This window comes from Colius striatus, chromosome 29 (assembly GCF_028858725.1).
Source record: "Colius striatus isolate bColStr4 chromosome 29, bColStr4.1.hap1, whole genome shotgun sequence".
Classification (NCBI taxonomy): domain Eukaryota; kingdom Metazoa; phylum Chordata; class Aves; order Coliiformes; family Coliidae; genus Colius; species Colius striatus.
In genome coordinates this window covers 412,635-426,017 of record NC_084787.1, presented here as the reverse complement: position 1 = coordinate 426,017, position 13,383 = coordinate 412,635, and the positions used below count along the sequence as shown (strand labels likewise).

Genomic DNA, 13,383 nt, shown 5'->3' with positions numbered 1-13,383 from the left:
GACAATTAATCAGAGCCACTCCTATGGGATCCAGCCCTCTGAAGGTGCCAGTCCCTACCCAAATGGATTTAAATGTTTGCATCATGCTCTGGTCTCTCAGCTTTGCCCCTGAAGAAGGCCACTGCCACAGGGCCTGGAGGTGACACCTGGGTGAGAAGGTGACACTGCAAGGGCTGACGCAGCTGTGGGCAGCCAGGGCTGTGTGTGTGTGTGAAGAGCCTGACTGGCTCATGGGGACCCTACCCGAGCCAGCCCCGCTTCAGTGGTGACACAGAACTGTGCTGGGGGCCTGGGGATGCTCCTGACCCCTCTCCTGGGCCATCCCAGAGGACGTGGGGACATGGCCAAGGGATAACTTCTGCCCCAGGATGGGGGGAGGCTGGACAATGAGCCTTTGGCCCCCAAGGACAGCTCCTGGCCCACAAATCTAAAGCAAAAGGATGAAAGACACCGTCTGCTCCATAAGCATCTCTGTTCATCATAGAAAACTCGTCCTAAGAAGATGGAACCCCATAAATCATGGGTAAAGCTCTGCTCCTGGTGGGCCCTGGCCAAGGGCTGCCCTTGCTCAGCTCCGGGCCCTCCGCTCCAGCTGGGCACAAAACTTCTCAGGGATGCCAGAGGCTCTGCAGAGGAAAGAAAGGGTCAGGCAGCCCGTGCTGCAGCGGCACCGAGCTGCAGGAGCGTGGCCCTGGAGCCCAGCCTGGCCGATGAGGACGCCACGGGAGCTGTGAGGCGGCTCAGGAGATGGTGGGAAGCCAGGAAGGCCCGAGGGACAGGCAGGGGAGCGAGCGGGCGCCGGCAGCCCCTCACCTGAGCTCCTGCAGCAGCTGCTGCTTGAGTTGGGCGATGCCCAGGCTGCGCTGCTGGGCCTCCTCCTGCAGCCGCCGGCTCTCCTCGAAGGCGGCCGCCCGCTCCCGCGCCAGCCGCTGCTGCCGCTCCTGCATCTGGCGCCGGACGGCGCTGGCGTGGGCGAGCCGCTGCTCTGCCCTCCGTGCCGCCTCGGCCTCCTCCTTCTGCAGCTGCTCCTGCAGGGCCCTGCGGGACGGGGGACAGAGAGGGGCGAGTGACCTGTCTGCACCCCCTCAGCCGGCACCGCAGCCCCCACCATGGCTGGTTCTTACCGGGAGCTCCCCCAGCAGCCCCCATGCCGCGGCATCACCCGTCCTTCAGCCCTCTGGGTCCAGGCAGGGTCCCTCTCACCTGAGGCTCCTCTGGAAGTCCTGCCGGTCCCGCTGCAGCTGCACGGCCGCCTCGTGCTCGCGCTGCGCCATCTGCTCGCGGCGGCTCCGCTCCAGCTCCCGCTGCCGCTCGGCCTCTCTCCGCGCCGCCTCCCGCTCCTTGCGCCGCCACTCGCGCTCGGCGGCCTCCTGGCTGCGCTTGGCCCTCAGCGCGTCCTGCCCGGGGCACCGCGGTGACGCCGGAGGGGGCGGCGAGGGCTTCCCGCGGGGGCCAGCTCTGCCACCGCTGCAGCCGGGCTCTGCCTCGCCCCGGCTCCGCGCCCGCGGTCCCCAGGAGAGACGCCCGGTGCAGGGAGCTGCCCCCTGGGTGGTGATGGGGAAGGTGGCGTGAGCACGTGGCATGTGCTTGGCAGCGAGTTGCTCACCTGCTCTGCCCGCTGGTCCCGGGCCCTCTCCTGCGTGGCTCTCAAGCGTGCAACCTCCATCTCCTTCTCCCGACGGATTCTCTCCTGCTCGGCTTCCAGCTTGGCCTCCTGCTCCTGTGTGGGGCAGAGCCTTGTGGTGGATCCCCACAGCCTGATGAACCTACCCCAGAGACACCCACGCTCAGGCCTCTTACCATTTTCTGCCGCTGGTACTCCAGCACCTGCTGCTCTGCCAGCCTCTCCTGCTCCTGTTGCTCCTCCCTGCGCCTCTGGTTCTCGTCATTGATGCGTTTAATCTCAGCTTGGGTTTTCTTCTGTTGCTCCCGTCTCCGCTCCAAGTCCTGAAAATGGCACAGAGGGTCTAAGGGCGACAGGGCAAGTGCTGCAGCGCTTCCTCCCCTCTCCCCGGGGGCTTTCCTGAGGGGCCAGCAGCAAGTGCTCACTTTCTGAGGATGCCTCAACTTTCCCAGGAGACCAGAGCTTTAATTCTGATGGCTGTTGTCTCCACAGACTGAGTTTGACTTGCTCAGCACAGGGTTACCCTTTCACCAAGGTAAAAACCCAGCTGTAGCCCCGCTGCTGCCCAGCAGGTCCCCCATCACACCTTCTGCTCCTCCATCTTCAGCTGCTCCAGGTGCTCCCGCAGCTCCTGAGCCTCCTGGTCCTGTTGCACAGCTCTCAGAGCACGCTCCTCCTCGTTCTGCTCCATCTGCCTCAGGAGCTCCTGTCTCCCTCTGGAGAGAAGAGAGCAGAAGGGATCCCTCCAGCTCCATCCCACTCCCAGAGGCAGAAACCCCTTGTGCTCCATCAGGCAGCGGGGCTGCTGCCTCGTGCAGCCCCAGGTGAAGCCAGCAGCCAGAGCTTAGCCCAGCCCTGGCACAAGGGCTGGCACGAGGACAGATGCCTCTGTGGGGAACAGGGACCCTTTTGCAAACCTGATCAGCTCCTGCTTCCTCCTGCACTCCAGCTCCTCCTGCTTCTCCTCAGCCCTTTTCCTCTCCAGCTCCATCATCCTGGCCAGGCGATTCTCCTCTTCCTGCAGCTCTTTTGCGATGAGCCGCTTCTCCAGGATCTGGGCATCACGGATCACGTGGCACTTGGCGCCCAGGATGAGCTGTGGGGACAACAGGGCTGGTCTCTGAGCCAGACTCCGCAGCGGCAGCAGGGCCAGGCACAGGGATGGAAGGGGAGAAAAGGGCAGGAGAGGAAGGCCCTGGGAGCAGGCAGCTCAGGCAGGGGCCAGCTGATGCCAGGCAGCCCCTGCACCCACCTCTCTGAACTCCTTCATCTCCTCCTCCTGCTCCAAGCGCATCCTCCTGGCCCGCTGCAGCAGGGCCTCTGCTTGCTCCTGCGCCTCCTCCTCCAGCTGGCTCAGCTTCCCCCTCTGCTGCTGCTCCAGGGCCTTTTGCTTGGCTGCATTCCTGCGCTCGCTCACGGCCTCCTGAGGGGACAGGCAGGGCTGCCGAAAGCCGGACACCCTCCCGGGGCAGCCCTGAGAGGCTGAGCCCACCCGGCTGCTGCAGAACAGCCCAGCTCAGGGGGCACGTTCCCCCCCAACCCTGCTGTGGCACAGAGCTGAGGGGCACGGCAGGCTGCTCCTGGCACAGGGGCTGGGTAGCCCCTTCCCATATCCATGCTAAGACACCCCACTCCCTTTGCAAGGTGGCAGAAATGCAGCACAGAGGCTTCACTGCAGCCTCCATGGTCACTGCAGCCCAGGGGAGCAACCAGCATGGGACTGCTGGATGTGAGATTCCTTCCCCACCCATGGCCTGGGCAAACCCAGGGATTCTGCACAGCCCTTTTTGGGCTGGGGATCAGAGGATGCTCAAGACACACAGCAGTGCTGCCTCTCCTGTAGCTGGAGACAGGCCCAGCTGGTGTCTCTGACCCATGAGGTGCTTCTACCTGGGTACATTCACAGCCTGAGACCTCTCAGCAGGCAAGGAAAAAAGAGGCAAGGGAGGAAATGCCTACAAGAGTGACTTCCTTCTGTGCTTTGAGGGCTGCCAGCTTGGCCTCACGTTCCTCCTTGGTCAGGACTTGAGCTGCTTCTTTGATGCGCTGGAAATCCTCCCGACCCATAATGAGAGCTGCTGCTGGCTTCTCTGCAGGGATGCTGGTGGTACCAGGAGAGGGGCACAGAGAGAGAGTCATCAGTGGCACAGAGTCTCTGGCAGTTGCCTCCATTCCCTGCCCTGCTGAGCTCCCTGCCTGGCTGTGGGACCCACACCAGGGGCAGCCAGAGTGGCTCCACGACCAGGAGTCACCGCAGAGCAATGCAGGAAGCGCCTGAGCCGTGGGGACTCGACTCTCCAGGTGGTGGGGAGGAAAAACCAGAAAGTGCAGTGAAAGCAGCAGCATGCTGTGAAGCACAGAGGACAGGGTGCTTGGTGGGGTGGCCAGGGGCCTCCTGGGAAAACCCCAAAACATTCAGCCTGGCCCTAGTCAGCCCCCATAAAAATGCTGAAAGCATTTCAGCCCAACTTGACTTTCCCAGCTCACATTTGGGAAAATTCTGAGCCCTGTCCTCACCCCTTTTGCAGTGGGGGGGACACTGCTAATGCCTGCCCCCACTGTCACTGCTCCTGTGTGCCAGATCCAAACCTCCGTTCCACGTGGAGATGCTGTGGAGCAGAAGCTGCCTTTTCACTCTGTTTAATGACACTCAGCTTGCTCAGGCTTCAGACCTGCCCAGCACAGCTCAGCTTTGGCTCTGCTGCCCTGGGAAGCCACCTGGCATGAGATGAGGAAACAGTGCTGCCCCAACACCGAGCATCCTCTCCCCTCCCAGCATGGGCAGGTTTCCCTCCCAGGACACTGCAGGGCCACGAACTCTGCCCATGACTCATGCTGTGGTTTAGAGGAAATCACCAAAGCTCTCGGTGCCCCCATTTCCCCACTTGTAAAAATGTGGATAATAACACGGGGCTGTTTTCCAGAGGAGCTGTAAGGAGTTAATTACTCTCTGTATTACTCAGGTACCATGGTGACGCCCGTGATGTGGGAGCGTGTATTAGCCAAATGCACAGAGCACTTTGAAGATGCTCAGGACTAAGAATTTACTCATTATTATTGTGTGTCACCTTTCATCCACCCTTGTGAATATGAACAGATACCTGCATAATGATCACTCGAGAGCTGCATCACAGCATCGGATTCCAGGACGCTTTAAAGAATGGCTAATGGTCACAACGGCACTAATAAATGTAATGATACAGCTTTAGTCGTCCCAGTGTTTGGGTGACCAGCTGGGATGTCTAGGGCCTGATTTTCAGGAACTCAACCAGCACAAACAGTTTCCATCAGCTTCAGCTGGAGCTGTGGCAATAAGGAACACCTGTACAATGGGCTCAGCCTTGGCAGAAGGGCCAAATACCAACATAAGAGTATAAAACCAGGTGCCAGTCTTGGGAGCCCAAACCAGTGACCTTGAGCAGTTTCACTCTCCACAAAACCTAAACCCAAACCATCCACGGGATGGGTGTCACGTTTTACAGGGTGTAAGAGCGTGGCTCAGAGGTTCAAAACAGGAAGCAAAGATGAACCCTGTGCCCAACGACAAGGAAAATTTAGGGAGGTCAAAATGAGGCTAAATTGGTGCTGGCTGGGATAATGGCCCTATTCTTGTCTGTGTGCTGCAGGCTTTTAATGAGGCATAGTAATTAGGGCCAGGGCTCTTGCAGTTCAGCCTTGCTTATAAAACATCCGTGTCGAGAAACACACAGCTGTGGGTGTGCAGGGGCTGCAGGTGATGGGGCAGCTTGCTACGGGGGCATGGCAGGCAGCATTGGTATGGGACAGGGGACAGGAGCCACTCTGGGGGGCTGTTCACCCTAGGAGGAGCTTTTCTGGGTGCTGAGAAGGTTTTATGTTGCTTTTTACTGGTTCTTACGATGAGTCAGTGCCGGGGTAACATGGTCAGTGCTCGGTGCTCATCAGCCTCACGGCCGCCCAAGCCAGGCTGCTGCCCGTCCCACCTCCCCTGAGACACAGCAGCAAAGGCACTGACACAGGGCTGTGACAGACACACCAGACCCCCACAGCTCCTCAGAGCTGCCCCACGGGCACAGACTTACACGAGGTCACGGATGAAGTCCTTGGTGATGACACGGGTGGTCTTGGGCTTGTGCCCACCTGCGGGAGATACTTTTGCTGTCTGCACATCCCGAAGGATCGTGATGGGGCTGCTGAACCGTGACTGCTGCAGGCTCTGCAAGGAAGGACAGCGCTTACTCCAGTTTTCCTGCCATCAGGCTGTGCCCAGCTCACTGCCCCCGGCTCCTGGGCACAGAACTTTGGGTACAAGAGGACACATGTTGCCCTGAGCTCTGACAAACACCCTCTCGCACCACCAAGACCAGGGATGTGTGGGCACAGGGATGTGTGGGATGTGTTGCCTTTGCACCCCAGATCCAAAGGTCTGGTAAGTACATGGGAAGAACCAAAAATACCCCTAAAGCACCAGGCTCACTACATCATCTTGGCTACCTCGAGCTGATAGCAGCTGCCCTGTGATCTGCTCCCTGTGGCCACCGGCACCTCTGTCCAGCTGAGACCCACAGACTGGGTAGAAACCAAAACAGACTGACTCAAACTCACTGGGAGTTGGCAGCAGGGCTCCTGGGGAGAGGTGAGTGGACACAGCTTGAGGTCTGGCCTTGCAAGGTGATCAACCATCAGACAACACTGGGCAGAAACCAGTTCTCCCAGTACAGTCTGGACTGGTGCTGGTCCCTTTGCCTGAGCCGAGGCTGCCACCTAGTGAAGTGTCACCGGGTTGTGGGGTGACTCAGGGACCCTGCTCTGCTCCCCTTGGGCAGGGTGGGTGCTGAGTGTCCAGTAGGGGCAGGATGCTGGGAGCACACGAGGGTCTCTGACCTGGCAGGGCAGCTTTGGCTTTCCAAACCCAACCATGGTGCAGGTGTCCCAGTGAAATCCTCGCCTGGGTCAGAGAACCACAAGGGCTAATCTAAGGTACACACAGATGTGTGGTTTCTCTTGGACTTCTATTTACTAGTTCAGCTTTAAAATCCTAAGTGACTGCTGGAGCAAACCCTGCAGGCAGCCAGGCACTGGGCAGTTCCCTGGGGACCCTGCTGCTGGTACTATTTCCATTTTATGGGTCTGATGGCACCACAGGCTCTCCCACAGCCCAGCACGGCAGACAACTGGAGCAGCTTCCCAGGCACTGTGGTCCCCAAGCTGCAAGCTGTTGAATTAAAGGGTTTGGCACTGAAACACCCATGCAAACAAAGATAACAGCATTATTCACTGCCACCAGCCCTCACGTTGTCCCTAAAGCCAGCAGAATGCCTTGGACCAGACCTGGATTAATGTCAGGGAATTCAATTAAGCTTTAGGATGTTTTTTATCTAACTGCCTGGAAGGCTGCTGAGATAACACATCATAAACCTGCCTGGGGCTCCTCAGCTCGCAGCACATCCAAGGCACATGGACCCAGCAGCTCTGAAGCAGGTCACTTGCTGGGAGCGCTCCCAACCTCCCATCCCACGAGGCAAACGGTCCACACAGCCTCCAGTTGGGAGCGAAGGTAACCTTCATTACACGCTTCCTTCCTCTCCTCTGAGGAGCCAAAGGGTTTTGGCAAGTCTCTTCAGACAGATTTGTTTCGAGTGATAAAACCCAGGAAAGGAAATAACAGCCACACACATGCCCACCTCCCCCCACCCAGGAGGAGCAAGTGCCTCGAGTGCAGCACGCTCCTGGTGGCAGCCGTCTGCCTGCCGCAGCCCCACAGGGACACCCACGGTGGTTTATCAGCCAAAGGGATGGCACGTGTGAGACAGGCCAAACTCCAGTGGCATCCAGCCTGGCCCTTGTACCTTGAGCTGTGTCAAAGGTGACACAAAGGGTGGGGAGAGCCATAAGTCCAACCTGCCACGGCAAGAGCTGATAAAGGAGGTGGGGGAAGAAGCAGCTGGGTAGGACATCCAAAACATCACCCTTTGCTGGAATATGCCATCATCCAGTGACAGAGGCTGCAGCTCTCCCCTGGGCTCTCCTGTAGGAGCTGGGGACAGCTGATGGATGACAGCAGAGGAAACAACCCTTTTCCTTACAAGACTGGAGGGGAAAGAGCTGCTGCTCTCTGTTTATCTCCTCTCTCAATGGCCAGGGCATCCGGCCAGGAGGTCAGACCTGCAGCAATTCTGCCTCGTCTCCAAGGGAACTGATTTTGTAGCTCCCTGATGAAAGTCTAAACATGAAAGTCTAACTATGTTGGCAACAAACTGCTCTAGAAGCTTCCATTCTCTGCTCCAAGGACGCTCTCTACATGCCACATGAAGTATCTGGTCTAATGTACAGATCCTTGTAACCCTAATGACAGTTGCTCTTCTTGACCAAGCTGTCTCACCTCCCGAGCCTCCTTTGTCTCACTAATTAACTAATTACCCCGTGAAAAGTGACATCAAGGAGAGAGGAATCACAGCCCCTGGTCTGGTGGCCGTGGTGGATTTTGTGCCCCCTTGGAAAGAACTGGAAGTTGGGTTCCTGCAGCGGGGCAAGGAACAGAGCACACAGAGGCATCAGAGCCGGGGCTGGGCTGGTGGCAAGTGTGACTGTCGCTCGCCCGGGAGGGGTGGAAAACAGCGATCATGTGAGCGATACGCTGGAAAAGAGCCTCCGGCAAGCAAGTCGGGCGTGCCCAGGGTGTGATGAGCCCAGCAGAAGAGATGCGAGGGGCTGGGGCACTGGGAGATCCCGTGCCCGCGGGCGCCGGGCTGAGCCCCGGGCAGCACCACGATGCCCCAGGCGGGATGCAGCTGGCTCCGATGCCCCCGGCCCTACCAGCTGCAGGGGGTCGGGCAGCCCGTGGTGCACCCCCGGGACCGTGGCTCCCTTACCCGGCTCTCCCTAGACAGCATCTCATCCACCGCGGTGCTGCGGACTCTCCTGCGGTACCGGCTGCGGGGCTGGCGGGGGGCACGGCTGGCGGGCTGCGGAGGGGGCAGCGCTGAAGGGGCTGCGGCAGAGCCGGGGGGAGGCTGGGGAGGAGACCCCGGGGCAAGCGGGGCGGAGGGAGCGGGCCCGCTGCCGGGACAGACCGCGCTCACCATCCCGCCGCGCTCCGCGACCGCCGCCCGTCGCCGCGGCAACGCACCGCCCCGCACCGCCCCGCACCGCCCCCGGCTCCGCGGCAACGGCGGCGCGCTCGGGTTGGCTGCGGGGCGGAGCTGCGGCGGCGCGGGGCTGGGCGGGGGATGGCGGGGAGCGCGGGGTGGTGTCGTGGTGTGTGTCCCCCCGCAGCCCCCGCAGCCAGCAGCCCCCGTCCCGCACACTCGCCGTTTCCCCGCCCCACTCGCTTTTGCTCCCGCCCCTTCGGGTCTCGTCCCGCCCCTCCGCCGACACGCGGGACAAGTGGGGTCCCCGCACCCCCAGCCCGGGACCCGCCCGCCCCCCACGCCGCGTCCCCCGCTCCATCCTGGGGTTTCCCCTCACACGCGGCCCCCAAAACCACCCAGACCTGGAAAGAAGAAGAGACGTTTATTGAGGTGGGAGGGGGATGTCCCCCCGCAGCACAGCAGCGGGGCTGGGGGGGGGCAACGCAGCCCCCAAGGCACTGTGGAGGTGCAGGCGCTGATGCTGGGGGGCGCCGGACGGCAGCCCCCCGCCTGCACCCAGCGACACAATAACAATAAAAAAAAGACTTTGGTCCTGGAAATACTGGCAGGGGAGCAGGCGCCCGGGCTGGGGGACGCCGGCTGGTCAGCAGGGGGTGGGTCTTAAGGCAGTTTAGGGGCCGGCCCCGGAGGTGTCTCGCAAGCACGGCCCGAGGGGGGCTGTGTCGGGGGCGGCCGGGGGCGGCGCGGGCGCTCAGAGGATCTGGCGGGGCATGCCGTAGCCCGTCATGCCGGCCTGAGACGCACCGCGGTTGGTGCCCATCTGCAGCCCGATGACGCTCTGGCCTTCCTTCAGCTTGTCTTCGGAGAAGACGCGCCGGTTCTCCTGCGACTTCCTGCGGGTACGGTGGGTGTCAGTGCCCCTGTGGGACCCCCACAGCCCGGTACATCCTACCCACGGCACCCGCCACTTACTTGGGGAACCAGTTGGGATCTCCTACAAAGAGTCCGTCGCCCTTGGCCACGGCCAGGCTGCCCAGGTTCATCAGGGTCCTCTGCACGCATGCCATGTTCTTCCCTGCAAGGCCCCAGGCAGGCTCAGCCCCATCCCCAACCCCATCCCCATTCCCCAACTCTGTCCCCATCCTCATTCCCCATCCCCATCCCCATTCCCCAACCCCGTCCCCATCCTCATTCCCCAACCCCATCCCCATTCCCCAACCCCGTCCCCATCCCCATTCGCCAACTCTGTCCCCATCCTCATTCCCCAACCCCGTCCCCATCCCCATCCCCAACCCCGTCCCCATCCCCATTCGCCAACTCTGTCCCCATCCTCATTCCCCAACCCCGTCCCCATCCCCATCCCCAACCCCGTCCCCATCCCCATTCCCCAACCCCATCCCCATCCCCAACCCTGTCCCCATCCTCATTCCCCAACCCCGTCCCCATTCGCCAACCCCATCCCCATTCCCCAACTCTGTCCCCATCCCCATTCCCATTCCCTGTCCCCATCCCCATTCCCCGTGACTCCCCAGCCTTTTACCTTCCCAGAGGTCAACGGTCTGGAAGATGTCGGTGGCGGCGATGCCGTAGCGCTCGGCCGCCTGCAAGAACTGGGAGATCTGCTCCATCTGCTTGAAGGCCATGGCAGAAGCCTGGATCTTGGCCACCGGCCCCTGGCCCCTTGGGTGCAGGCTGTTGATGAGCCGGCACAGCACCTGGCCAAGAAGGAGACGGGGCTCAGGCGGCGTGGCGCAGCTGCCTCCCACCCGGGTCGGGCTCAGGGGTACTCACGGTGCCATCCTTCAGCCACTGCTGGAAGCCGTCTCTGCCAGTCGCCGGCTGCGCCACGTCCCCACCGCACTGCGCCAGGATCCACCGCACCAGGATTTGCTCCAGCTCAGGGTCGTACTGCCGGTCGATCTTCTGCTGCACCTCCCGGCTGAGGCCGTACGATGGTCCCCGGTTTGCCATGCTGACAGCGGGGATGGTCTGCAGAGATCACACCCCCATCAGTGGCTCTGGTGGGACTGGGGCATCCAGCATGGGATGGATGTGGCATGGTGGAGCCCCTTGGTGACAAGCAGGCACAGTAGTTGCTCCCCAGCAGTGTGGCAGAACCCCATCCTGCCCAGACGTCCGGCACGGAACCTTATCGCCTGTGCCAGGCGCTGCCCGGGCTCTGCCCTGCCCTGCCAGCTTCCTGCCCAGCTGGCCAGGAGCGGGTGTTTGGGTCCGTGCCCACCCAAGGGCAATGGAGCAACGTGGCCCTGGGCAGAGTGGGTACCTCTGTGGCCCCTCAGTGCTGGACCCCCTGCCCCAAGCATCCCTGTCCCCACGGCTCGTCCTTGCCAAGCACATGTGGACTTGGCAGGCGCTCGCTGCCGGTCGCAGCTTGTTTGCAGAACTCACCCATTTGCTCGGGCTGGGTGCCAGATCCGGGACTGGCTCGGGAGCACGGGGCCCAGGACTGCTGATGGCAGTACCCCCCACCCTGGCAGGGCAGCTGGACCTGGAAGGCCCCATAGCTGGGCACTGCTCTTGCCAAGGTGCTACCGGAGCTGGTGCCACCCATGCTGGGAAGGATGGAGGTTGTGCAAGGTGCCCATAAGGGAACACAAAGGGCCCAGTGCTGCCCTGCCCATGCAGCTCAAGCGCTCCAAGGCCTAGCAGGGGTGGGTCTGGACCCGTTCTACCCACCTGGTGGGCGTGCAGGGCTGCCTGGGGACAGAGCTCAACCCCGTCACCTGCCTGGCTTCGGGCTCAGGGCTCCTGTCACCAGCAGCACGCAGGGGATGAGCCCCTCGGGCTCATTGAGACGGGAGGAAGATCAACCCCAAGCCCTCAGGGAAGGGGGAAGCCGGTGGCAGCAGTGAGGCTGCTCTGAGAAGCAACCACAGATCGCCTGGGGCCAGCCGGGCATCCCCCAAAAGCCACCGACCACCGCGGGGCTGCCGAGTGGAGCGCTGGAGCGCGGGCAGCCCCCAGAGGGAGGGAGCTGGTGTCCCTGGAGCGCGGGAGTGCCCGGCCAGGGGCCAAGCCGGTTGGGAAACAAAGAGGAGCTGAAATCAGTGCAGACAGGGCTTATTTCCCGACAGCTGGGGCTTGCCCAGGCGGGAGGGGAGGGCCGGATCCAGCCCAGCTGCTCCACTGCAGCGCTGGGAACCCCATGGATGATGTGGGAGGGGGGTGCACCCAGCTCAGCCCGGCACAACCATCCCAGCGAGCCCGTAACAGCCCCCGGGGGCAGCAGGGAGGGGACCAAGTCACCCTAGGAATGCCACAGGCCAGCACCAGCAGGAAGGGGACCCCAGACACACCCCGGGAGCGGCAGGGAGGGGACTATACCCAAGGCACAGCAACCTTGGGGTCCCCATAGGCTCCCGGCTGGGACACAACCGCCCTGGAGCACCCGCGGCCGGCGAGGAGGTGACCACCCCGGGGTCCGGGAAGGGGACCGGCTGCGGCCAGGCCGTGACACGGCGCCCACGGAGGACACAGGGGCTCTGACGACCCCGCAGCCCCGGCACAGGCTCCGAGGGGCCGCCGCTGCGGGCCGGACGCGCCCCCGGGCCGGAAGCCGCACCCCGGTCCCGCTTCCCGGGCGCGGCCGCGTGTCCCGGCGGCTCCGCGGGCGCGGCGCCCGGCGCTGCCGGAGCCGTTACCCGGCGGGGCGGGGCGGCAGCCCGAGGGGCTGGTCCCGCGGCGGACCCCCGTGGGCACCGTGGCCCCGGCCATTTTACGGTACAGCGAGGGGGGGGGGGGGTCCCGTCCCGGTCCCGTCCCGGTCCCCATCTCCATCGCCGTACCCGGGTCCCCGTCCCCACCTGCCGCCCGGTGCCCGGTACCCGCTGCCCGCGCCCCGCTCCGTACCTGCGGCGCTGATCCCGCGGTCCCCGTGCGGCAGTGGCAGATGCCGCCGCCCGCGCCCTTTTCACGGCTGATGTCAGCGCGGCCGGGGGCGGCCCGGTACCGCCCGCTCCCGGGGCGGGTCCGTCGGGCCGGGGCCGGGGCCGCGTCGCCACCGCGCCCCGGGCAGCCCCGCCCCGCCCCGCCCGGGGGGACACCGCGGCGGCCCGGGCACGGGGGGCATCGTGGGGTCGTGACGGCAGGGGGGGGACACGGCCGCCGGGGGGGTGGGTTGGCGGCAGGACAAGTAGGGGCACACCAGGGGTGGCTGTGGCGAGGACACGGTGGCTGTGACAGGCAAGGTGAAGAGGTGGTGACTGCGGTGGCAGAGGGAGGGACGGGCCAGCCCTCGTATTCGAGGAACATCAAGGGTTTGGTGGGGACAGAGTGGCTGTTGTGGCAGGGGAAGGTGGGGGCTGCGGTGTGCACGGTGGAGGCAGAGCCTGGCGTGGTGGCAGTGGGTGACAAGGCTGAGATGAGCCCAGCTGGGGTAGTACGAGCCACAGTCCGGTGGAAGGGGACACGGTGAGTGCCAGGGTCGTGGCAGGGTGCTGTGGGGGGCTACCAGGGCATGACCATGGTGCCAGCTCAGCTGCTGCAGGCTCCACACAGACCTCGCAGCCCCAGTGCTTGCTGTGTCCCCAGCAGCACAGGGAGGGACAATGGCGCTTGCACAAGTCCCATCTCCATGGGAAACGCGACCAAAACAACAAACAAAACCTCGGCCCGAAGCCACTGGCCGCCTCTGGAACGGGTGCCAGGGCCACAGCCCCGGCCTCCCTG

At 63.1% G+C, this 13,383-nt stretch overlaps 2 protein-coding genes across 2 annotated transcripts; both read right to left on the bottom strand.

The window, feature by feature from the left end:
* Window positions 1–518: 518 nt before the first annotated feature.
* On the bottom strand, window positions 519–8,560 carry CFAP45 (cilia and flagella associated protein 45). The gene is made up of 11 exons (XM_062016326.1): window positions 8,476–8,560; window positions 5,686–5,819; window positions 3,584–3,725; window positions 2,877–3,047; window positions 2,542–2,720; window positions 2,211–2,340; window positions 1,801–1,947; window positions 1,607–1,720; window positions 1,204–1,397; window positions 814–1,038; window positions 519–626 (listed from the first exon to the last, which is right to left on the bottom strand). The coding sequence occupies exons 1-11, from the start codon at window positions 8,494–8,496 to the stop codon at window positions 569–571; spliced, it is 1,515 nt and encodes a 504-aa protein (XP_061872310.1). The 5' UTR covers window positions 8,497–8,560; the 3' UTR covers window positions 519–568.
* Window positions 8,561–9,096: 536 nt separating this feature from the next.
* TAGLN2 (transgelin 2) lies at window positions 9,097–12,662 on the bottom strand. Its single transcript, XM_062016175.1, has 5 exons — window positions 12,565–12,662; window positions 10,486–10,683; window positions 10,235–10,409; window positions 9,667–9,769; window positions 9,097–9,587 (listed from the first exon to the last, which is right to left on the bottom strand). Exons 2-5 carry the CDS (start codon window positions 10,663–10,665, stop codon window positions 9,446–9,448), a joined length of 600 nt encoding a protein of 199 aa, XP_061872159.1. The 5' UTR covers window positions 10,666–10,683; window positions 12,565–12,662; the 3' UTR covers window positions 9,097–9,445.
* Window positions 12,663–13,383: the final 721 nt, after the last annotated feature.